The sequence below is a fragment of the Oncorhynchus keta genome, chromosome 32, assembly GCF_023373465.1.
Source record: "Oncorhynchus keta strain PuntledgeMale-10-30-2019 chromosome 32, Oket_V2, whole genome shotgun sequence".
In the NCBI taxonomy this organism is placed as follows: domain Eukaryota; kingdom Metazoa; phylum Chordata; class Actinopteri; order Salmoniformes; family Salmonidae; genus Oncorhynchus; species Oncorhynchus keta.
In genome coordinates this window covers 32,760,093-32,785,043 of record NC_068452.1, presented here as the reverse complement: position 1 = coordinate 32,785,043, position 24,951 = coordinate 32,760,093, and the positions used below count along the sequence as shown (strand labels likewise).

The 24,951-nt window shown below is 44.4% G+C and overlaps 3 protein-coding genes and 1 pseudogene across 4 annotated transcripts; 3 read left to right on the top strand and 1 right to left on the bottom strand.

Annotated features, from left to right (window-relative positions):
• Positions 1-1,438: 1,438 nt before the first annotated feature.
• LOC118377078 (tripartite motif-containing protein 16-like) lies at positions 1,439-3,122 on the top strand. Its single transcript, XM_035763926.2, has 4 exons — positions 1,439-1,477; positions 1,649-1,711; positions 2,003-2,142; positions 2,295-3,122. Exons 2-4 carry the CDS (start codon positions 1,705-1,707, stop codon positions 2,700-2,702), a joined length of 555 nt encoding a protein of 184 aa, XP_035619819.2. The 5' UTR covers positions 1,439-1,477; positions 1,649-1,704; the 3' UTR covers positions 2,703-3,122.
• A 1,342-nt stretch (positions 3,123-4,464) lies between these two features.
• LOC118377081 (uncharacterized) lies at positions 4,465-10,387 on the bottom strand. 2 transcript variants are annotated; one of them, XM_052491444.1, is made up of 6 exons: positions 10,169-10,387; positions 6,349-7,180; positions 5,987-6,251; positions 5,817-5,900; positions 5,570-5,742; positions 4,465-5,482 (listed from the first exon to the last, which is right to left on the bottom strand). In XM_052491444.1, exons 2-6 carry the CDS (start codon positions 6,730-6,732, stop codon positions 5,345-5,347), a joined length of 1,044 nt encoding a protein of 347 aa, XP_052347404.1. In that variant the 5' UTR covers positions 6,733-7,180; positions 10,169-10,387; the 3' UTR covers positions 4,465-5,344. The 2 variants fall into 2 exon arrangements, with proteins under 2 accessions (XP_052347404.1, XP_035619821.1); XM_035763928.2 differs by lacking the exon at positions 10,169-10,387 and adding an exon at positions 7,919-8,087.
• Positions 10,388-10,722: 335 nt separating this feature from the next.
• LOC118377080 (TBC1 domain family member 17-like) lies at positions 10,723-19,838 on the top strand. The gene is made up of 17 exons (XM_035763927.2): positions 10,723-10,874; positions 11,964-12,059; positions 13,843-13,920; positions 14,003-14,120; positions 14,246-14,429; positions 14,704-14,815; positions 14,899-15,069; positions 16,005-16,130; positions 16,227-16,330; positions 16,447-16,541; positions 16,638-16,754; positions 16,879-16,979; positions 17,085-17,184; positions 17,405-17,502; positions 17,631-17,747; positions 17,840-17,926; positions 18,044-19,838. The coding sequence occupies exons 1-17, from the start codon at positions 10,845-10,847 to the stop codon at positions 18,140-18,142; spliced, it is 1,833 nt and encodes a 610-aa protein (XP_035619820.2). The 5' UTR covers positions 10,723-10,844; the 3' UTR covers positions 18,143-19,838.
• Positions 19,839-21,135: 1,297 nt separating this feature from the next.
• LOC118377082 (G1/S-specific cyclin-D2-like) lies at positions 21,136-24,535 on the top strand (annotated as a pseudogene).
• Positions 24,536-24,951: the final 416 nt, after the last annotated feature.

Sequence of the window (24,951 nt, the reverse complement as noted above, 5' to 3'; positions counted from 1 at the left end):
TCATGGTCTAAAAACATCAAGGCAGTTGTGAAGAGGGTATGACAACACCTTTTCCCCCTCAGGAGAATGAAAAGATTTGTCATGGGTCCCCAGATCCTCAAAAGGTTCTACAGCTGCACCAACGAGAGCATCCTGACGGGTTGCATCACCGCCTGGTATGACAACTGCTCGGCATCTGACCGTAAGGTGCTACAGAAGGTAGTGCGTACGGCCCAGTACATCACTGGGGCTAAGCTTCCTGACATCCAGGCCCTATATACAGTGGGGCAAAAAAGTATTTAGTCAGCCACCAATTGTGCAAGTTCTCCCACTTAAAAAGATGAGAGAGGCCTGTGATTTTCATCATAGGTACACTTCAACTATGACAGACAAAATTAGAAAAAAAAATGTGCACAAGTGGTGCACCCATGACCAGCTCTGAAACCAGATTGCATAGCGGAGAAGGTATGGTGGGATTCAAAATGGTCAGTAATCTGTTTGTTAACTTGGCTTTCGAAGACCTTAGAAAGACAGGGTAGGATAGATATAGGTCTGTAGCAGTTTGGGTCTAGAGTGTCACCCCCTTTGAAGAGGGGGATGACCGCGGCAGCTTTCCAATCTTTGGGAATCTCAGACGATACGAAAGAGAGGTTGAACAGGCTAGTAATAGGGGTGATCTGAAACGAGATGGAAGACCCTGTGAAAAATCAAGTAATTTGAGCTAATGTCGCCCATAGACGAAAGAAGACTGACGGACGGTGACAGTCCGAGTGGAAACAGCAATAGCACCCAGTTTTCTGAGAAAGTGGGATGACAAATGAATGGACAGGAGGGAGAACTGGAGATGAAACGACATCTAGAGTACTTCAGCAGCAGAGACAATCATGCTGTCAGTGGCGTGAAATTAACGTCCATCACACACAACTTGTAATCTTATAACGGCCTGACCCCTGGTGTCAGTGGCTGTGATGTGTGTCCTTAGCGGATGTAGAGTCGTAATCCAAACCTGGGCTGGTTGGGTAAACTACATTAATCAGTGCTAAGAAAAAAGACTCAGAATAGCACACACTCTCCAAAGTGATATATGGCATAAAGGCAAATAGTGGGAGGGAGGGGGGATGAAGGCAGAGAGTGGCAGGAGCAGGGAGATAGAGGCAAGGGAAGGAGAGATGAAGAGAAGGAAGGGAGAGAAGGAATCATGGACAGTAAACTGCAGCTAGCACAACCTCTACAAACTGCAGCTAGCACAACCTCTACAAACTGCAGCTAGCACAACCTCTACAAACTGCACATAGCACAACCTCTACAATCTGCAACAAGCACAACCTCTACAAACTGCAACAAGCACAACCTCTACAAACTGCAACAAGCACAACCTCTGCAAATGCACAGTAAATAAATACATAACAATCTGACACAAGATAATGTTCTACCTGGGAAAGATAATTAATTTCTTCCTTTTTTTCTGTAGGAAGAAAATCCCAGGCAGCTCCTGCAGGTATGATTTCTGTAATACTGCATGTATAAGTACTGAAAAGCCTTTGTAAATCCTGACTAACAATGGCATCCCAGGAATTACATTAGACCGGTGGTGTAATTCAAACTGGATTATCTCATCAGTATACCTTTAATGGATTTCACACTTTATCTCTCTCTCTCCACATAACAGAGGTGCCGCCGGTGTACGAGCCCAATATTCATGATCCCACCACCAGGGCTGACCTCATGAAATGTAAGGCCATGTAATTGGCTCTTTATCACTTTCGGCCTCACTCTCTGTAATGCATGTGATGCTAAATCCTGCTTGCCCACAGCCTATACAATGTTGAAATGCACAATTAGGACCTGGCTTACAGTACATCCACTTTACTGCCTACACACAAGAGATTGTACATATCGCAATAATATCACAGTACTCATCTGACCTTATCTGTTATCCGACCCTTTCATCTCATCCATATTCATCCAACCACTCAACTCAATTCCTCTCTCTTTACCTCATTGTTTCTTTTTCTCCCCTCAGACTGGATCCCCCTCTCCCTGGATGACAAAACGGCCCAGAAGCTGCTGTGGATATCCGAGAGCAACCTCAAGGTGTCGCGTATGTCAGAGGAGGTGTGTCCATACCCCATGAGACCGGAGAGATATGAGCATTCGCCACAGGTTGGTCTGCCATCCTCAGTTACAGGGCACACATCATAGTGCCATTGTGTAACTAAAGTGTGCCCACTGTTTTGGAGATGCCATCAGTGCATGCCTGGCTCTAAGACATCTCTAATCTACCCTTTCTACTATCCACTCTCTACTCTGTGCAGGTGCTGTGTAAGGAGGGTCTGTTGGGGCAGAGAGGGTACTGGGAGGTGGACTATGGCGGCTGGGTGGTGATTGGGGCAGTGTACGAGAGCATGGGCCGGAAGGATGGGCCATGTGGGCTGGGGGAGAACGAAAGCTCATGGGGTGCGGGCTGGGCCGGCTCCTGCTACCAAGTCTGGCACAACGGGGAGAATGTGGAGGTCGGGCTCCCTTTGTGCAACACCATGAGCATATACCTGGACCAGCCCGCTGGCATCATCAAGTTCTTCATCGTGGAAGGAGAAGAGGAGGCGGAGAAGGCAGTGCGACTGATACACAAGTTCAAAACTGACCTCAAAGAGAAGATTCTGCCTTGTTTCTGGGTTGGCAGTAAATCCTTCTGTTGGATCCGGAAGAAAGAGGAACAGTAACAAGAAGGGTGTAGGAAAGGCGAGAGGGAATAACAGGTCAGGGAATTTGTAAGAGAGGGAGGTAAAGTGAATGAGAAGATATATGTTTCTAATATTTGGAGCACAAGCACTGGTGTCAGAATGCAGAATTGAAGAAGAGAATAATCTGTTCACATCATGTCTATGGTTTTAAGTGTTGCTGTTATCCCACTGTTGCATGAGGACAACATACAGGTGAATTGCTAGGTTATATTATAATATTTAGAATGACAATTATATTGAATATTACTATTTATTTGTACCGTCAGTCGTTTTTGTTAGCACTAGTTTGTTAGTGTTAAAGTAGGGTGTGTAATTTAAATTCATAGCTTGTATCATTTTATATCTGATTGAACCATGGTCATGTATGAATGTGATGAATAAATACAACTGGGTAAACAATAGAGTTCAACTATTTACACTGACAAATATATATAAATGCAACATGCAACAATTTTACTGAGTTACAGTTAATATAAGGAAATCATTAAATTAAAATAAACTCATTAGGCCCTAATCTATGGATTTCACATGACTGGGAAAACAGTCAGATACCATTAAAAAAAGTTAGGGGATTGTATCAGACAGTATCTGGTGTCTGGTGTGACCACCATGCCTCATGCATCGCGACACATCTCCTTCGCATAGAGTTGATCAGGCTGTGATTGTGGCCTGTGGAATGTTGTCCCGTGGAATGTTGTACCAATCCTCTCCAATGTCTGTGCAAAGTTGCTGGATATTGGCAGGAACTGGAACACGCTGTCGTACACGATCCAGAGCATCCCAAACATAATCAATGGGTGACATGTCTGGTGAGTATGCAGACCATGGAAAACCTGGGACATTTTCAGCTTCCAGGAATTGTTTACAGATCCTTGCGACATGGGGCCATGCATTATCATGCTGAAACATGGCTGTGGATGAATGGCACGACAATGGACCTCAGGGTTTCATCACAGTATCTCTATGTTTTCAAATTGCCCTAGATAAAATGCAATTGTGTTCGTTGTCCATAGCTTATGCCTGCCCATACAATAACTCCACCATGAGGCACTCTGTTCACAACGTTGCCATCAGCTCATCCACACGACGCCATACAGTCTGCCATCTTTGATACCGGGATTCATCCGTGAAGAGCATACTTCTCCTGCGTGCCAGTGGCCGTTGAAGGTTAGCATTTACCTACTTTAGTCAGTCAGGTCAAGACCCGGGTGAGAATGACAAGCACGCAGATGAGCTTCCCTGAGACGGTTTCTGACATAAATTATTTGGCTGTGCAAGCCACAGTTTCATCAGTTGTCTGGGTAGCCGGTCTCCGACGATCCCGCAGGTGAAGGAGCCAGATGTGGAGGTCATGGGCTGACGTGGTTACATGTGGTCTGCAGTTGAGGCCGGTTGGACGTAGTATCAAATTCTCTAAAATTATGTTGGCGGCGGCTTATGGTAGGGAAATGACGATTCTGGCAACAGCTCTGGTGGACATTCCTGCAGTCAGCATGCCAATTGCATGCTCCCTCAACTTGAGACATCTGTGGCATTGTGTTGTGTGACAAAACTAAACATTTTAGAGTTGCCTTTCACTGTCCCCAGCACAATGTGCACCTGTTAAATGATATTGCTGTTTAATTATCTTGTTATGTCACACCTGTGGATGGATTATCTTGGTAAAGGAGAAATTATCACTAACAGGGATGTAAAGAAATGTGTACACAAAATGAGAGAAATAAGCTTTTTGTGCCATATGGAACATTTGGGGACCTTTTATTTCAGCTCATTAACATGGGACCAACACTTTACATGTTGTGTTTATTTCTGTTCAGGATATTTCTTAATCTGAACTGCCCTCTCTAGGACAGCCATTATACTGCATCCAAATAATATTCAGTGTCAGAACCAACAGCCTGATTCACAGATGTTGCTCCTTAATTTAAACCATACAGGTACTCAAATTAAAACATTTATCTGCTTTTGAAAAGTTGGGAGATGATAGATACGTCTGTTTGCCTCCTCCGCTTTCTCTCACTCTCAACACATTTGGAGGACATTAATTATTATAATAGTGTCAATATCAGAGATTGTACACGTACTATCATTCTACCAGTCAGTCATTCATTGGCAAGGTAGAAGTATAAAAAGGCATGTTTCATGGAGACATGGTGCCCTTCCCTCACAATTTGAAAAGCTACAGGCTTCTTGTTAAAACCCCCCCCTAGAGCCAACCATTTCTAGAAGGGTGACCCATCCTCCACAAATCTACTTGGCAAAGCCCCACAACAGAGTCAACACCTGTGTCAGTTAAAAACATTTCAATATGTTAGTGTCCATGTTGGTCAGTACAGTGGGTCACTATGAGCACATTTGAAGTGAAGTTGTGTGTAGCGAGTTGTCTTGTAGTGTTTAAGTGTTTATGGGTGTAATGTAATGTGTTGAAAATGAGCTTAGTGTGTATACAAGCATATGTTATGTCAGTTAATCCTCTCTGGGTTCACCGTTGTTACTACTAAATTTGGGGTTAGTGATTAGCTAATACACTGGGGTACTTTTCCACCTGCCAGCCAATCAATTAGATATCTTTCATCCACACACTCTCTCTCTCATTCCTTCATCCCCTCACTTTCTTTGGCTCAGTGTTTGAGGGAGAAGTCTCCCGTGTTGAGGCGAGGGCGAGGTAGTCCTCCAAACATTTCTGTTCCGTCGTTGGCTCCTGGGGCCAACAGGGCCTTCATGCTGGCAGCAATATGATCCAGGTCAGCTACACCAGCCTGCAACACAGAGACAGTTAGTGGGTATGTGTGTCAGAATGACAGAGAGGAAGTGAGCTGTATGTTTTTAAACGAAGGTTGACTGACCCGTTCCCCACTGTGGCCTTCTCCCTGGTGGGGTCTGTTGCCCTTGAAGCCCCACACAGGAACAGACACGGGGAGGGAGCGGGCCATGTTCATGGGGTTGGGGTGTCGGGATGAGAATGACTGCCCCATGGCCATGCTGCGGGGGGGAGGAGGACAGTCCTCACTTAACGAGCCTGGAGCAGAGAGGAGGCACATATTAAGAGCATTAGATCATCATTAACTAATATTACGAAACACATACACTCACCATCAGTGCTCTCCTCCTCTCCATCGGACTCAAAGAATGGTTCACAGTCACGAGACAGCGAGTCCTCATCCATGGAAAACACCCCTGAAGTAGAGAGAGATTAATATTTACGATGTCATTCAGACCAGGAGATAAAAAAAATAAAAATAGTCCCACAGAGCTGTGTTCACCTGCAGTCTCATTCAGATTACGGCTCCTTTCGTCCATGTCCTCCTCTTCCTCACACTCTTCCTCTAAGTCCCCAATTCCAGGAATGTCTCTCCCTCGTCCAGCCTCCTCTATCATCACAGCCATCTCTCGCTCCCTCTCTCCATTCCCATGCTGCCCAGCAGCTTGGCCAATGACAGCCCCTGAGTGGTAGATTGATGGGTAGCTTTGCGAATAGAGTGTGGTGCTGGGGCTGATGGTTCCCACACCACACTCACCTGTTAGGCCCTGTGGAAGAGAAGTTAAGGACTTTACGATCACACACAGCACTATGAATGACAGCCACATTGAATGGCACAAAATGACTGACAGTCAGTCTACTCACCGCCCTGTCAGAGGGTATGTCCACTACCAGTTTAGCTCCTCCGTCTCCTGCACTCAGACGTGTATATCTATGTGCCGTTAGCATAGATGTGGAGTGCAGCACCGCAATGTCGTCCATGTAGCGCTGCGAAGACTCAGCCAAAGCCCCCTGACCCCACACGTGATAGGAGAAATCCCACTTCCGGCCTCCGGCAGGCAAGCCACTCTCCTTTTTCCTCTCATCTCCCTCCACTACAGATGGCCAGAACTTCTTACAGGCTGTAAGAATAGCCAGGTCGCAGCCTGACTTCTGACAATATCCCTCTGCCGCGGCAAGTAGTGCCAGCCAGCTCTCTCTGTGGTTGTCTGGGATCTCGGGGTCAGATGATTGGGTGATGGAGGCCATGATGGGTAAACAGGACTGCCAATGACTGTTGGATGTGTTTAATTTATTAGGGCTAGCTTTTATGGAATGTATAGATGCTTTGTAACTGTTTTTATTGATCAATAGCTAAAATGGTTTAAGTTAGTGTAATCAGGCACCTGTAGGACTCAGCCAGCTGTTTGATATTAAATACTATATATTTTTGTTAACAAGTCTTGTGATAAATGTACCTTTTTTCTCACTGGATTGTAGGCTGGAGTGTTGATGTGTTTTTGGAATCTGCTTTTGGCTAATCTGAGGAAATGTTAGTATCCTTTTACTATTGCTGGTTTGGTTTAAGCTAAGAATAAAACTATCCTTAGTTGTTATAAAGCAGGTTTCAGAGGCACAAGGTGATTGTTTAATATTATTAATGTCAGTGTGCCTGAGAGAACTAGGGGAGAGAAAATGAAAATGTTGCTGGTGTTACCTGGAAAAAACAAAATGGAGAAAGCTTGAGTTGCTCAAAAAAAAAGTTTGCATTGTTAGTCATTATAGCAATATTAGCTTGTCACTAGCTAGGTACTATTTAGATGATCACTAAACCAGAATTCAGATAATAATCTCATAAAATTATGCATGATGAAACTTCATGAAATTAGACTACACTCAACTCAAGCATGGCATTTGTAAAATTCACATGATCCAAATACTGTACATACATTTCAATTCCATATAACTTTTCTGACGTCAGACTGCCTTGTAGAAGTCTGAGTTCATGGTCAATATCTCAGTGGTCAATAATATCTCAGTGGCAGTTTGAGGATGTTCCAAAATAGACCTATGCTAACCGTGGGAAGACGTTGTCCACCTGTCGTTACGTCTCGCGAACTGTCGCAGTTCAGGTCGTCGTCCCTTCCTCCCCCCACAATCTCATGCATTCGTTAGCATACGAACTGGCTCTGCCAAAACTTTGTGGGGTGACTGCCTGCTCTAGACTTACCCAGCTCGTTTCTAAATGTAATTCCTGTGATTATTACTACCAGGAAAGCACTTCAATGAAAATGTCATGACTGCGGATTGTTTGTGCTTGTTTGTTTGCTAACATGCTAGCCAACTGGTCTCCTGTGCACTCTCCTCCCAACATGAACACATTTCATTTCTCGCCTTTGCAGAGACACTAGCACACACAGACACAAATAAACAGCAAGAACAGAAGTCAGCTTACACATTCAGTTCCTTATTTCGTCTGTTGCAAGCGTTTTTCTAGTTCTAACAGTTTCTTTATCTCTCAAGAATGGTCTCCCTAGGCTCCGACGTTGCTGTTTAGAGACGCTAGACGAGACGCACGTTTTACACGTGACTGTGGGCGGGCTCGTACTCGTCTTGTTTTGGACGCGCACTTGGACGAGGCTGCATCTCAATAGCTTGTCATGGTTTCTTCTACTGGTATAATTTACTTCATCCTCACTGATCTGACATGATGGAAGCAAATGCTTCTGGTAGGCTTTTCAATCTCTATATTATTCCCACCTAAACGGTCTTCTAATTTTGCAGTGCAGATGAAGGAAAAGAGAGGAGAGTAAAACGTTACATTTTTATTTAACTAGGCAAGTCAGTTAAGAACAAATTCTTATTTACAATGACAGCCTACCCCGGCCAAACCCTAACGAGGCTGGGCCAATTGTGCACCGCCCTATGGGACTCCCAATCACGACCGGTTGTGATACAGCCTGGAATCGAAGCAGAGTCTAATGACACCTCTAGCCCTGAGATGCAGTGCCTTAGACCCCCTGTGCCACTAAGGAGTCCTAAAACTGGGATGCAACTTTGAGAAGACAGACAACAACAACCACTAGCCGCCTTCATCAGCCTCCCTGTCTAAATTGTCTCTGTCCTGCTGTTCTTTGCTACATTGGTGGCAGCACCAGGATACTCACTGTCACTCATACATTTGTTAGAAGTGTTTCACTATTCACATTGGGATTTATTACCACCACTGATGCCTAATAAACTGCCATTTTCATAATTACATGAAACTGACAAATATTGTAAGAATAGAGCCCCACAGTGGAGGTGTCGTAACAGTAGTAGGCCTGATTACCCACAATAAGGAGACAGCCTACAGGGAGGAGGTGAGGGCCCTGGCAGAGTGGTGCCAAGAAAATAACCTCTCCCTCAACATCAACAAAACAAAGGAGTTGATCATGGACTTCATGAGAAGCAGAGGGAGCACGCCCGCATACACGGGACCGCAGTGGAGAAGGTGAAAAGCTTCAAGTTACTTGATGTACACATCACTGATAATCTGAAATGGTCCACCCAAGAAGACGCAACAGCAGCTCTTCAACTTCAGGAGGCTGAAGAAATTTGTCTAGGCTCCTAAGACGCTCACAAACTTTTACAGAAGCACATTTGAGAGCATCTTGTCGGCTGTATAACTAACTGCCTGGTATGGCAACTGGCACCGCCTGCAACTACAGGGTTCTCCAGTGGGTGCTGCGGTCTGCCCAACACATCACCAGTGGCACGCTGCCTGCCCTCCAGAAAACCTACAGAACACGATGGCACAGGAAGGCCAAAAAGGACATCAGGGGCATCCACCACCCGAGCCACGGCCTGTTCAACCGCTATCATCCAGAAGGCGTGGTCAGTACAGGTTCATCAAAGCTGGGACTGTGAGACTGAAAAACAGTTTTTATCTCAAGGCCATAAGACTGTTAAATAGCCATCAATAGCTTGCCTCCACCCAGTACCCTGCACTTTAGAGGCTGCTGCTCTATGTACAAGGAATCACATGTCACTTTAATAATGGAACCCTGGTCACTTTAATAATTTTTACATGCTGTTTTATTAATTTCATATGTATATACTGTATTCCAGCGGTTTAAGGCACTGCATCTCCGTCACTACAGACACCTGGTTCAAATCCAGGCTGTATCACAACCGGCTGTGATTGGGAGTCCCATAGGGCGGTGCACAATTGGCCAAGCGTTTGGCCGACATTGTAAATAATAATTAGTTTTGAACTGACTTGCCTCGTTAAATATATGTATGTGACCAATACAATTTGATTTGAATACCCATAAAACCTAGTTGTCAAACAGAGAAATGGTTCCAATCGTTTTTCCACCATACATTTTTCCCATTTGGGATTTCAGAAACACATAAGGACTGTTCGTGTAGCCTTACCCTGGCGTGACGTTTTGATAATAATGTAAATCTCGGACAAGGATTTATCAGTATATTCGGCTCTATTTACTCTCGGATTCGAAAATTCTAATTACCATCAAGGTGGACATCATGCAAAACTACAAATCCCTGAAAGCTCCTGAACATCATCGCTAGCTGACACCCTTGTTAACAGGTATTGTGTCAATTTAAAACTTGCACAAGGCAGTTCACAGAATTGTCAATTTAAAGACATTTAACCAATTTATTCATTACTACATTTAGATTGAGATCCAGAGATTCTTACCTTTGCCTCAATTCAGCAGTCTCGTCCAGATCATCATGGCATTTGTAGTTCTTTATAATAGCCTCATTAGGGTTTCATTTTTGGGGGGTAAATACAGGCGAAAATATTGATAAGTCACCTTGTCCTAGAAATATTCACACAGTTATCAAAACGTCACACCAGAGTAATCCTAAATGAAATACAGGCCTTGTTTTAAGGTGATTTATCAATGGTGGAAAAACAGATTGGAACAATTTCCCGATTTGAACAGTAGGGTTTATGGGTATTATGATTCATACGGTGGTACTCTTGCCACGTTAAAAACAACTGGGAAAATACGTAAAATCCTGACATCGGTGATCTTCATGTCGGAAAGTCGGAGCTCTAGAAAGAGGCCCGACTTCCCGAGTTGGAATTCCGAGTTGGATAACTGTTCTAATCGATTTTTCCGAGTCGGAGCTCGTTTTTTCCGAGTTCCCTGTTGATTTGAACGCTCGGAAGTCGGAGATTTCCGATTTCCCAGTTCTGAGTACCACGTTGTTTTGAACGCGGCATCTATTCCAATTTAGACGTGCCACCACCCTATGATTGGTTGATGTTCCTGACTGACGTATAACGTAGACGGTGCAGTCTATGAAAGCGGAAGTCTTCTGACGACATTTGTTTTGAAAAAAAAAAGAAGGCGAGTGGAAGAAAAATGGAGCCAAAGGCTGAGACTAGTCACAAGGTAAGCGCAATGTATTGACATTGAAGTTTAGATTTCGTGTTCATCTGGTTGATTCGGTCTGTATTAAAGGCCGCCAACTAAACAAACTCTGTTATCGCCATTGTAGCTAGACTATCACCTTCACAACAAAGTCGTGTGATATTTGGGGACGCTGACGTAACTACAGTAACAGTTAGCTAACGTTATAACAACAAACAAACAAGCTAGCTTCATAATTATTTCCAGATTCAATTGGTATTTGCTGCTGTGATATATTACTTGTTCAATAAATTGGTCACGAGAAATATCATCATAGCTGTGCAATTTTCCACGGCAGACTTCAATATGTAAAGCAATAAGCACTGCTGGTTCTCTAACAGCTACTAGTAGTAGTTAGACCTGTTTACAGTGAAGAAAGGGTCCCGAGGCCGAGGATCCCATTCCATAGAATTAGCATCGTAAACTTCCCTGTGAATGTGATTACGGTATCTACTAACTAACTAAACGTTTGAGCAGTTCGTTGGTTGAGGATGGCTTATGTAATATTTCACCTGAATTGATGTCGCAGCTGGCATATTATTATTGATTATACATTTCGGGTAATATACAGGATCGATATGATGGTATATTGTATTTGTATGGAATCTATCCAATTGGGTTTAGTCAGTTTAAGACACAAATCAAGTGTTATTTGTCACATGCGCCGAATACAATTGGTGTAGACTTTACCGTGAAACGCTTGCTTACGAGCCCTTCCAACAATGCCGAGTTAAATAAAAAATGGTACCGCAAGTGGAATAAAATGCACAGGAATGGAGCTATAGACCGGGAGTACCAGTACCAGACACTACCTGGGAGAACCCCCTGGCAGGCACACAGGTGGAATCACTGTGCGAGTGACTCAGAGTTCATGTGACTCTATTTTGTAGGCTACAGTAAAGTCAGCTAACTCATCCTCTTTGGGATGTCATATGATTGTCATTCACCACCCTATTCCCACTCGATCACACTTTCTGATTCATTGCACTGGAATCCATGACATGACATTTTGCCATTAGTTTTCACTGCAAATTATATTCTATTAATAGCATATGTTGTTTTGCCACACAGCTGGTGTTTGAGAAGGAGGGGGTTTACCTTCACACCAATGCCAAGAGGAGCAACCAGGACACCACAATCCCAGGATTCATCCGTATAGTGGAACGGGTAAGTTGGGCTTCTCCCATAGACACCATATTTACAGTGAGCTCCAAAAGGGGTGGGTATAATTTGTGGAACATTCCAAAAGGAATCTGTCCAAAAACGAAGTAAAGTACAAGGAGGTTGCCAACAAACAATGCATACAAAGTAGCATGATCAATTCACCTAGCTAACTATCTGCCGAATAGGCATCAGCTCACCACATAGCTTATTCTTAATGCTTGTCCCTAGACTACCAGAGTGAGGGCAGACATTTTTTGTAAAAAAACGTGGTAAGTGAAAAACTTAATGAAATAGCCCACTCCCTACCCGGTATCTTATTCTGCCACTATACAACTTTGTATGCATTGTTTGTTGGCAACTTTGTTATTTACAATGTTTTTGGGACAGATTCCTGTTGGAACCTTCCACAAATTATACCCACCCATCCAAAAGTATTGGGACAGTGACACATTTATTGTTTTGGCTCTGTACTCCAGCTCTTTGGGTTTGAAATGATACATTGAATATGAGGTTAAGGTGCAGACTGTCAGCTTTAATTTTAGGGTATTTTCACCCGCTTAGGAGTTACAGCACTTTTTATTAGGGGATCAAAAGTATTGGGACAAATTCACTTATGTTTATTAAAGTAGTCAACATTTTAGTATTTGGTCCCATATTCTTAGCATGCAATCATTAAATTAAGCGTGTGAACCTACACATTTATTGGATGCATTTGCTGTTTGTTTTGGTTGTGTTTCAAATTAGATTCAGATTTTGTGCCCAATAGAAATGAATGGTAAATAATGTATTTTGTCATTTTGGAGTCACTTTTATTGTAAAATAAGAATACAATATGTTTCTAAACACCTCACATTATTGTGGATGCTATTATGATCAAGGATAATCCTTAATGAGTTGTGAGAAAGTTAGAGGCATAACTGTCATATCCCCTCAAAAATGCTAACATCTCCTGTTACTGTAATGGTGAGAGGTTAGCATGTCTTGGGGGTATGATAACTTTCTAACTCATCATTGTATAATTTCAAGTCCAAAGTGCTGGAGTAGAAAGCCAAAACAACAGCAAATTGTCACTGCCCCAATACTTTTGGAGCTCACGGTATATGAAAATATTGCCTCCCCGAGTGGCACAGTGATCTAAGGCACTGCAGTGCTAGTGGCGTCACTGCAGACCCGGGTTCGATCCCAGGCTGTGTCGCAGCCAGCTGTGACCGGGAGACCCATGAGGCGGTGCACAATTGGCCCAGCGTCGTCTGGGTTAGGCGAGGGTTTGGCTGGCTGGGATGTCCTTGTCCTATCGCGTTCTAGTGACTCCTTGTGACCGGCCGGGCACATGCACGCTGACATCTGTCTCCAGCTGGATGATGTTTCCTCCAACACGTTGGTGAGGCTGGCTTCTGGGTTAAGCGAGCAGTGTGTCAAGAAGCAGTGCGGCTTGGCGGGGTCATGTTTCGGAGGACACATGGCTCTCGACCTTCGCCTCTCCCAAGTCCGTACGAGAGTTACAGCGACAGGACAAGACTGTAACTACCAAGTGTATAATCACGAAAAGGGGTAAAAAGTACAAATAAAATAAAAATATGATTATTGGTTGATCGAAAACCAATTCTGGTCATATTCAAAGTGTACTCATCCCTATGGTGGAAGTCTTTGTCATCAGTAACTTTGTTTTGCTTCCTTTAGTCAAACACATAGGCCTATAGATCATATACAGTATGTCCTTTCTTCTTAGTGTTAGGCTATCACATGTTATTCTGGACTAGACTAAGGTGTTTGTCTATGTTTACAGGGTGGGGAGCCAGCTTTGGAGTGGAGCGCATTAGAGGACGAGGGCCGCAATACGGCTGCTGTATTCTACACTAAAAAGGTGAGCGCTTGTTTAGTACACTAGTGACACACATCACTCTGTTTTCTTCATGTTCTTTATATACGGCCTGTCTTCCTGTTAGGATGGAGAAGGAGGGGTGGAGGACACCAACTTTGACCCTGGCTACGAGCCAGACTGGGCAGTCATCAGCACAGTGAAGAGAGACCGAGTCAGAGAGCACCCCCCTGTCAAAGAGACAAGTACGTAGACTTTTATAACTTGCCTTCTGCGTTTGTAGTTCTCATACTAGGCTATACTCACAAGTGTGTTTGCAGCAAGTGTATAGTGCTATTCTTGATGTTGATGTCTCCCCCTCTGTTCCCAGGCCAGTGGTCGTTCTCCCTGCCTCTGTCGGAGCTGTACTCTCTGCGACGGTCCCGTTTCTCCCTGGGCCGTAACTTCATGGTTTTTACTAGCAGGGGTGGCCACCCCCTCCCTCCTCTGCACTTCCACAGGGGGGGCACCAGGGAGCTGTTGAGGGCCATGCAGCGTTACATCATCCTGGCTCCGTGAGTAGCAGCAGACAGCCAGCTCTCCCCCTCTCTCTCTCCGATCAATGCCTCAGAGGAATTCAAGGCATTTCACTGGCATTTAACTTGACTCTGAACAGTAGAGTTTAGCAGCTGTTGTACCCAACCCCCTTTCTACATACATTCTGAAGTGTCTTTTTCATACTTTCTCTCTCTTTCTTGCTAGCGTTTTCTTCTATTCTGAGCTTCTATATCTTCTCTGTCGCTGTCTGTGTCTCTTACTATCTGCCTGACTGTTTTTCTGTTGTTTTAGATCACCTGTAGATGGTCGTCTCTTCCTAGCGTATCCCCATGACTCTGGGGCTCTCTCTCAGTCCTTTGATGAGCTGCACCTCTTTGACGATGGAAGCTCCGACCTCGTCTCTGTAAGTCTTGTGTTTTGTGTGTGCTATTCTCTGAGAAGGTTTAATGTGTGTGTTTATAATTATATGAATCTCTTTGTTTCCAGAGGTTTATCCAGGACCCTTATGCCACCACCTTTGGGGGATTCTCCAAGGTCACCAATTTCTTCAGAGGGGCTCTACGACCACCAGATTCCCCCTTCCACTCTCGTGGCACTCAGGACCACCATGGGCCCCCCTCAGCTGATGACGAACCAGGCTTTGAGCTCATCACCTGTGTAAGTGGGGGGATGGGGTTGGAGATGTAAACTCATCACTAGCCCTGACATCTGTGGAGTAGATGGAGAAGAGGACCTCACTTTATATCATCCAGATGTTGGCTGTAACATACGGATGGCGACGTCGTCCAGGCGTTGGCTGTAACATATGGATGGCGACGTCGTCCAGGCGTTGGCTGTAACATACGGATGGCGATGTCGTCCAGGCGTTGGCTGTAACATATGGATGGTGATGTCGTCCAGGCGTTGGTTGTAACATATGGATGGCGATGTCGTCCAGGCGTTGGCTGTAACATATGGATGGTGATGTCGTCCAGGCGTTGGCTGTAACATGCGGATGGCGATGTCGTCCAGGCGTTTGCTGTAACATGCGGATGGCGACGTCGTCCAGGCGTTTGCTGTAACATGCGGATGGCGACGTTGTCCAGGCGTTGGCTGTAACATGCGGATGGCGACGTCGTCCAGGCGTTGGCTGTAACATGCGGATGGCGACGTCGTCCAGGCGTTGGCTGTAACATGCGGATGGCGACGTCGTCCAGGCGTTGGCTGTAACATGCGGATGGCGACGTCGTCCAGGCGTTGGCTGTAACATGCGGATGGCGACGTCGTCCAGGCGTTGGCTGTAACATGCGGATGGCGACGTCGTCCAGGCGTTGGCTGTAACATGCGGATGGCGACGTCGTCCAGGCGTTGGCTGTAACATGCGGATGGCGACGTCGTCCAGGCGTTGGCTGTAACATGCGGATGGCGACGTCGTCCAGGCGTTGGCTGTAACATGCGGATGGCGACGTCGTCCAGGCGTTGGCTGTAACATGCGGATGGCGACGTCGTCCAGGCGTTGGCTGTAACATGCGGATGGCGACGTCGTCCAGGCGTTGGCTGTAACATGCGGATGGCGATATCAATGGTGAGAGTTTTCTTTTTGGTGGTACCAGGGGGTGGAGCTTGGCCCTAAACCAGACGTAACCAGGGGACAGCCTCTCGACAAATGGGAGGAGTTCCTGGACCCAGAGGGGCGTGTGAAGGACCCACAGCAAATCAAAGAGCTGGTCTTCAGGGGGGTAAGACCTTACAGTATAATTCCTCTCTGACACCATCTTCCATCCAAATGGGTTTTCACCTTGTCATTCAAACCATCCCTCCTTTCCCTCTCCTAGGGTATCACACCATCCCTGAGGAAGGATGTGTGGAAGTTTCTGCTGGGTTTCTATCCCTGGAATAGTACCTTGAAAGAGAGGGAGGACATTCTGAGGATGAAAACGTTAGTCTCTTATCTCCCTCGCTTGTTATGGCTCTCTTATCACAGACTGGGACTGTTGTCTAAACGGGAGTGAGTAAATTCATCTCCTCAACCCCTCTGTGTTTTTCTGTCTTCAGAGATGAGTATTTCAGAATGAAGGTTCAGTGGAAGTCAGTCAGTGAAGAGCAGGAGATGAGGAACTCTCTCCTCAGAGGATACCGCAGTCTGATAGGTTGGTGTTGCTGTCTGTTAAACATGATCTCACGCCTCATTGGTTGACACACATTTTATGATTTGTTACTTATCTGTTCATGTTTTGATTGGACAGAAAGGGACGTGAGTCGGACGGACAGACACAACACCTTCTTCTCTGGCAATGACAACCCAGGCCTGACTCTTCTCAATGACGTGCTGATGACATACTGCATGTTCAACTTTGATCTGGGTAAGCCACTCCCCTTCTCCTTACACTTGAAAGTTCAAAGCCATTGTATCACATTTCAATATCTCACACCTGACTCTCCTCTCTCCTTGTGGTTCCTGTTGTCTCTCTCTTTCTCTCCCTGCAGGCTATGTCCAGGGGATGAGTGACCTCTTGGCTCCTCTCCTTTTTGTCACTCAGAACGAAGTGGAGTCCTTCTGGTGTCTGACAGGTTTTATGGAGATGGTGGTAAGCACCTTACTCTCTTGTTAAATACTCATATATTGCCACATGAGAGTGTTAAAACATAGCATTACACACTATTTTAATGTTCTCTCTCTCTCGGGCCCTCAGCACCAGAACTTTGAGGAGTCTCAGGAGGCCATGAAGCAACAGCTCCTTCAGCTCAGCCTGCTGATGAAGGCTCTGGACCCTGAGCTCCTTGACTACCTGGGTAAACGATGACTATCACTCAGTTACTGTGTTTCTCTCACACTTCACCATAACTCAAACGTGTTATTACTCAGTGAGGTAGACATTCATCAGGCAGTCAATTCTCTAATCAGCCAATTGATTATATTTGACCTTAACTCAAGTTGTGTTATGTAACTACCTGGATGCGTAATCTGTTGACATAGTAAATTCTTCACATTGTTATGTTGTCTCTCTTTCAGACTCCCAGGACAGTGGCTCTCTGTGCTTCTGTTTCCGTTGGTTACTGATCTGGTTTAAGAGAGAGTTCTCCTTCGAGGACATCCTGTCCCTTTGGGAGGTGAGTGGGTGGATACTACTCATTAGAAACACTCGCATGTAGCTTAGGCTCTACACACTATATGGAAAAAAAACCTTAGTTTTACAATATATGTAAGTAAACACAGTGAGCGCACTGTTCTGTACTAGGTTCTTTGGACTCGTCTGCCCTGTGAAAACTTCCATCTGCTGATGGCCGCTTCCATTCTGGAATCACAGAGGGGGGAGTTCATCGGCTCTGACCACGACTTCAACACTATTTTGAAGGTTTGTTGGAAATGTGTTGGAAGTTATTTTCCTTAATGATGTTGTCTTTTTGTTTATGTGTACAGTACTAAGGACTGTTTGTCTATGTGCAGCACATCAATGAACTGACCATGAAGCTGGATCTGCAGACAGTCCTACGAGGAGCAGAAGCTAACTACCTGCAGCTGGCCTGCTGCAAAGTAGGAAATATGTTAGAGGAGGATACATTCACTTGGACATGATATATTTAACATATTGTGTATTGTCATCTGACTGATCTAACCTCTTCTCCTCTCTCCATTCCTTCTGTCTCTCAGGAGCTGCCGGTGAAGGTGCAGGAGGTCATTGGTCTGTACGTTCCCCCCAGCCCTGATGACGAGACGAGCCCAGAATCAGAGTCACATGAGACGCAGTAGGTTCTCAGCCGATCACAGGCAGCAGCTACTGAAACGAGCCAGTCAAGTAACAGCACTGCTGCTGCAGCAGCACGCCCTCGCCCTACCTACCCGTAACTCTGAAGGACAGGGTGATTGACATGAGGAGAGAAAGCCATTAACCGATATGAGGTGTTCCATATAGGAATATATACGCTCAATGGCCAGTTATTTGTTTTTATTTTTTAGGTACACCCATCTAGTACTGGGTCGGACACCCTTTTGCCTCCAGAACAGCTTGAATTCTTTGGGACGTGGACACGTTAGGTCCCTTGATATCAATTGAGCAACATGTCCGAAGGAAAACATTCCCCATGCCATTACTTTACCAGCCACCAGTCTGTACCGTTGACACCAGGCAGGATGGGTCCATGGACTCACGCTGCTTACACCAAATCCTGACTCTGTCGTCAGCATGATGCAACAGGAATCGTGATTTGTCGGACCAGGCAATGTTTTTCCACTTCTCAATTGTCCAGTGTTGGTGATTGCGTGCCCACTGGAGCCACTTTGTTTTTAGCTGATAGGAATGGAACCCGGTGTGTTCGTCTGCTGCAATAGCCCATCCATGAAAAGGACAGAGGTCAGCGGTTCAAGATGCCGTTCTGCACACCACTGTTGTATTGCGCCGTTATTTGCCTGTTAGCTTGCATGATTCTTGCCATTCTCCTTCGACCTTTCATCAATGAGCTGTTTTCACCCACAGGACTGCTGCTGCCTGGATGTTTTTTGTTTGTCACACCATTCTCTGTAAACCCTAGACACTGTCCTGTGCGAAAAGCCCAGGAGGGTGGTCGTTTCTGGGCGCCTGGCACCAACGATCATACCGCACTCAAAGTCGCTTAGGGCACTTGTTTTGCCCATTCTAACATTCAATGGAACAGTAACTGAATGCCTGTCTGCCTGCTTTTATATAGGCCATGACACTCACTGCCTGTAGGAGCTAACCATTTTTGTGAATGGGGTGGTGTACCTAATAAACTGGCCATTTATTGTATATTGGATGATATGGGGCATAGGAGAGAGTGTTTGATAATGTACTGTAGTACATGATGAGGGTTGCAGACTGTTACCATCTCTGACAGACGGGGCATTAGAGTGAACGGTGATAGGTTGTTTTCATGAATGTAACTATCCCAAAATATTGAAGTGGTCTACCTACATATGTAGTGCTTTGTCTTTATATAAATACCGCAATACATTTATTTTGTTTCCCCTAAGTATTTTGTGTGAATCCAAGTCATGTCCAGTCATTTATATTTCCATTTGTGTACCTGTCTCGTGAGAATTTTTTCTTTTTTTTTCTTCCAAATTCTTCTTTGTGAAATGCTTCCATTTTAAAATAGTCTGTTAAATTGTTTTATCCCTGTCTCTATCTCAGCCCATTTGTCCCTTTTTTTTAATGGTGTATCATTGTGGTCTGCATTATTTCCACCCTGTTGTTCCTTCTATCCATGCTCTCCTCTCTATTGCTGTCCTTCTCACTCTTAAGTAATACTAAATATAAAATGAAGAATAATCTTACTGACAGAGTATTACAAGTACTATAAAATGCCTTCCTATAGAGTGTTGTACTATAATGTTTAAGGTTTTTAACTACTGGTATTATGTCATAACAATATTTTCACTTGTCTGAAATTGCTGAATCTTACCAAATAAAGGGTACAAAAACAATCAATTACTGGTGAAATTGACTCTCTTTTTCAGATGTTTACTAGTCATATGTTCCCACCAGACAGTGTGACCCCCCCCAATTCTGTTAACCCTCCACTACCCTCCCAAACTATTCATCCTAACACTCCCATGAATCTTAATGTGTGACTCGTCCATGCCCTCTCCCTCATCTCAGTTCCATATGAAGTTTTTGACATGGAAATGCTAGTACGTATAAGAGGGAGATCGAATTGCGAACAATGAACGATTTACTGGAAACCTAAAATACAAGTATGTATTTGAAGTGGGGTAACTCTTTGATTTGTATTACTATTTATTGATTGCATTTTGTATTTTACTAATGGTGTTTTATGTTCTGCAGCGCTCATTTGGGAAAAAAAGGACTGGATCTTAATGACTTCCTGTTGAAATAAAGGTTCATTAAAATATTGTCTTGTCAGATGGTCTGTGAGTTTTGATGCTCTTGCTGTTTACACCATAGTTATTGTTGTAAACTAATCAAATTAAGTGTAAAACACCACTCATTTGCCAGAAATGTGTCAAAAGCACTTAGTTGGTTGACTTAGTTCTGAGTGATAAAGTGTTTATCAGTTCTGTAGGATGGTTTATGCAGTGTGTTAACTGAGTGAGCAGACCCCCTTCCCCTCCCTGTCAGCAGGTGTCTGTGAGGTGAAAAGGGATCTCTGTCCTCCACTGTCCCGGGCAATGAGGTGGAAAATGAGGGGCGGAGAAACGCACTCCCCTCAAGACCGACTGGGTCGTCCATGTCTCTCCGTCCCCCTCTCTCCCTCCTTCCCTCCCTGTCTGTTTGAATACAGCTGCAATGTATGAATTTAGCAGGGTACTTAAACAGGCGGGCGATCTGTCACTCTGTTTCTCTTCCCCACGCCCCTCTCTGCCCTCTCTCTCTTCTGACCTGACCTCTTCTGACTCCCATAGCCAAACTCACTCTGGCTCTCATTCAAACAATCTGTTTTCAGTGCTAATCCAATCCCTGTTTATGGATGATGTCTCTCTCAACAGCCAACATCCCCTCTAATTCTACAATGGTCCCAGTGTGTTGGGGTGATAATCTCTCTTGTTGTGATTGTTACTGCTTGGAAGGGGTTTATCTAGAGTGTTGAGACCTCAGAGGAGATAAAGTCTGTGGTTTAAATCTCAAGTCCCAGATAAGTGTGCTCTTACTAAAGAAGAATGCCTTTTGCATTCTTCTTGGGGGTTTTCTGTGCAAATGTGCAGCCATGAATAACACACACACACAGATGACTAATGATTAAGGGTAATAGAGGAATATTTCAGCAATGAAATCTCTTGACTTTGAAGAGATTCAACAAAAGGACTCAGAAATGATGCTGTAACTTTCCACAGTGAATGTTAGTGAGAAACACAAAATACATTCCATCTAAACATTTGCATAAAACAGATACTATTTTTAAAGGAAAAAACTGTATTACAACATATCTATTTGAAGGTCTGATTAGTGATTGATTTAAAGCAGCAATCAGCAGTTGAAACAATATGACTCCCCGCCCCTGTTTTGGGAAAAGCTAAGGGATGGGGCTGTAGAAATGTAACAACTCTCAAATTTAAAGAGAGCTATGTATGCAAGGACTGACCATCCATGATATGTGATAGTTTTAACCATGTTTGTTTGCATTTAACATGTATGTTAACAACCATTGGGATAAAACAAGCTAGTATTTTGGTTCCTGATGTGCAGATTTCCCCTTTAATCAGTAAAAATGCAAGCTAACTTTAATTTATGCTTTTGTCTTATGATATTTTAAGGCTGATTCAAGAGGTGTGTAATTGTTTCCCATTTTCAGTGCTTCCCAAATGTCTCTGTGAAACATACGCCCGTGTGTCCCTTAAACCACCTGTAGTGACTGACTCACTGTGTCAAATAGAATCTGAATTCACTACTCGTAAGTGTGACCCCATTGTGACCGTCAGGGAGTCCCCGAGGAGCATGCGAGAGTGTGTCTGCTGTCCAGTGAATGTGTGAAGGGGGTGTGTGTGTGTGTCAGAGAGAGGACCCAGCAGAAGGCCAGGGGCTGGTGTCTGACACTGATTTGTAAAGGAGACAATACAGCTCATTGACCTGCCTGCTCTACTGTCTGTTGCTCATACCTCACCCTGTCCTCCCCAGTGGATTCACTGCTCTTTAAACAGGGAGCAGTTGCCACAGGCTGGGGGGGGTTATGGGAGTAGAGTGACTGGACACAGGTTGCTTTGACAATGAGATTCCTCAGAGAGTTCTGGGCACTAGAGAGAGTTTCATGCCAGAAGTTAGACATTTAGGAGGAAATCTTTGTACATATATATTAGTTATTTGCACAATAAGTACTGTATAGCTACAAACAGGACAGGGCAAAAAGATTTACAAAAATAAAAATGCAACCATTCAACAAAGCATAAACCCTCACGTTGCTTTTCCAATTAACCGCAATTATAATCTCTAATTTCTCTATACAGTTTCTATTATTTAATGGGAAAGAATTTGGAACTTTCAGTTTGAGGAAATATATTTCCATCTTTTCTCTTTTCCCTTTAATATTGTCAACAAACAACCTACTCATGTTATCCATTCCCATTGTCAGAAAGTTTGGAGATGACCTTTTCTCTCCTCCTTTCTCCCTTCTCTTTTTCACTGTTGGGGCAAGCTGTTGCCCCTGTCCCTGCGGCCCCTCCCTCTTGTCTGCACCCTCTCTCCTCCCCTCCTCTCTCTCTCCTTCCTCTATTTTCTCCCCTCTCTCCACCTGTTGATGCCATTGTTGTACAGACAGCATTTGTTGTCTTTTTATTATTTTATGTCAGTCACTATGTTACCACCCTCTTTCTCTTTCATTCCCTCTTCACCACACCTCTCTCTGTCATTTTCTTTCTCCGAGGGGTATAAACCCAGCCAGAGGAGGTTCGGGCTAAGATTCACACCAGCGCCACACAGGAACACACACATACAGAAGGGCGAGAAATAAAAGGACATCCAACATAGCAGTGACAAGAGGGTTTACTGAGTTGGATTAGTTGCAGATTTTCAGCACACATATTGGTCCTACATTTTCTCTCCTTACCCCTGACAGAGTAACATTGACATGTTGTATCCCACTTTCTGGACCGAGAGGGAACACAAACCCACCTAGGTAGTTGTGTGTGTGGGCTGAGCTGAGGGATGTCTGTGTCTGTGTCTCTGTGGTGTGAGGAGAACCGAGGCCAGCAAGGCCAGGGAGCCCAGCAGGGCCAGGCCAGGGGGGCCATTCACAGCTCCGGGCCCCTGGGACCCCAGTGTGTCTGGGCAGCGGATCATCCAGAGGCTGCTACAGGTGGAGGAGAGATATCTGCCCTCCGCCCTCTACGTCGCCGCCCTCATTCAGAGAGCCGGAGCGCAGAGAGGGAGCTCGCCAAGTGGGTTATGGAAGTATGAACTTTTCATTCTCTGGATTCCATTTTCATCTCTTTTTTTCCCCCACATTAATGTCTTTGGTGTACTGTGATGAGGCACTAATTGATTATCACCTGTTGGTCTTCTACTAGGTATGCTGTGAGCGTGGCTGTGACGAAACAGTGTTTCCCCTGTCTGTCTCTATGTTGGACTGCTTCCTGTCTGCATCCCTGTCTCTCCTGTTTCACCCCTACTGCCTGGCTGCAGCCTGCATCCTCATCGCCTCCAAACTAACAGAGTGTGACACAATCTCTGCTGACTCTCTTTGTGCTGCAGCTGAGTACAGCTTCCTGCCCTCAACATACGGGTAGGTCACCATTTTGATATAGAGGAGAGACACTTTCAAAACTATGTATGTGACAATATGGGGACCTTGTGAATGCAAACCATCTCTGTATTATTATATGCATTGTATTCAGTGGGCTATATATACACTAAATGAAAATGTTTTTACACAGAAACACATGTATATTGATGTTCTTGCCCTTTCATCATAAGGAGATGGAACGTGTCATCCTTGCAACTCTTCGATGGGACGTTGCTGTGGTAACCCGCTCAGGACTTCATTCCACATTTCCTTCCCCCTGTAGGGAGAGGGAAGGATGGAAAGACAGACACAGAGGAGTTATTCTCACACTGCGTCAGCATAGTGACACCCTGGTTGCCATGTGTGTCTGTGACTACCGTTTCCTGGGAGCCCCCTCCATCCCTGGTTGCTGCGGCAGCTCTAGAACTCTGCCCCTTCGGGGGTTTGGGCAACAAGGGTCAGGTCATCTGGGTCATATGAGTGCTACACTGGCAGAACTGTGTCAGACTGACCTGGTGAGTGCCTAGCAGTATCTCTAATATCTCTACAGAAAATATCTCAACATATTGTTTGTATTACAGCCAGGAGCTGCAGTTCAACTCTATTCAGTAGCAATGCTGAATGAAAGACTGATTTAGAGGTAAAAAATTTGACTGGAAAGAAAAAGGACCACCCAGAACTAAGTGTTTGAGTTACAGATTGGTTGTGATGTGGATTTAGTGTGACTGGAAGGTACTGGTTTTAATCCTAATCTGTGTTTATCTTTCTTCTTTGATCACAGATGGTGTTGCAGTGTTACAGTGAATTGATAGAAGCTGCCCTCAAACAACGGCTCAGAGGTGGACTCCAAGACAGTGCCATGGAGAAGGATGGAGAAATAGAGGATGAAAGAGCAGGCACTCCTACTGATATGAGAGAGATTGATTTCTAAACACTAAATTGTGTGAGACAAAGTGCAAATCAATCAGAGTCCTGCATGTAGCTCATCAGTGAAACTGATATAAACTCTTTATGAACTCAAATGCTACAATTTATTATCATATTTTGAAATTACTTTAATTTAATATTGTTTATTTATTCATTGTGTTTCTTGTGCCATATTTATTATCTGTGATTCTTTGTCATTATGTTGTTGATAGTATGTCCTTAATCTATTATTTATCCATTTATTTATTATGTGCAATTATGTAATGTTAATTTATTTAAATTCACCATTGTTTGTGTTTGTATGTGAAGTGACAAGGTAATTGATGAAATAATATACATAGCTATCTATTTTAATGAAATAAATACATACTTTTTACCTGTTGGAATTTGATCTTTTATTTATTTTCTCTTTATATGTGATGTGTGTGATGGACAAACACC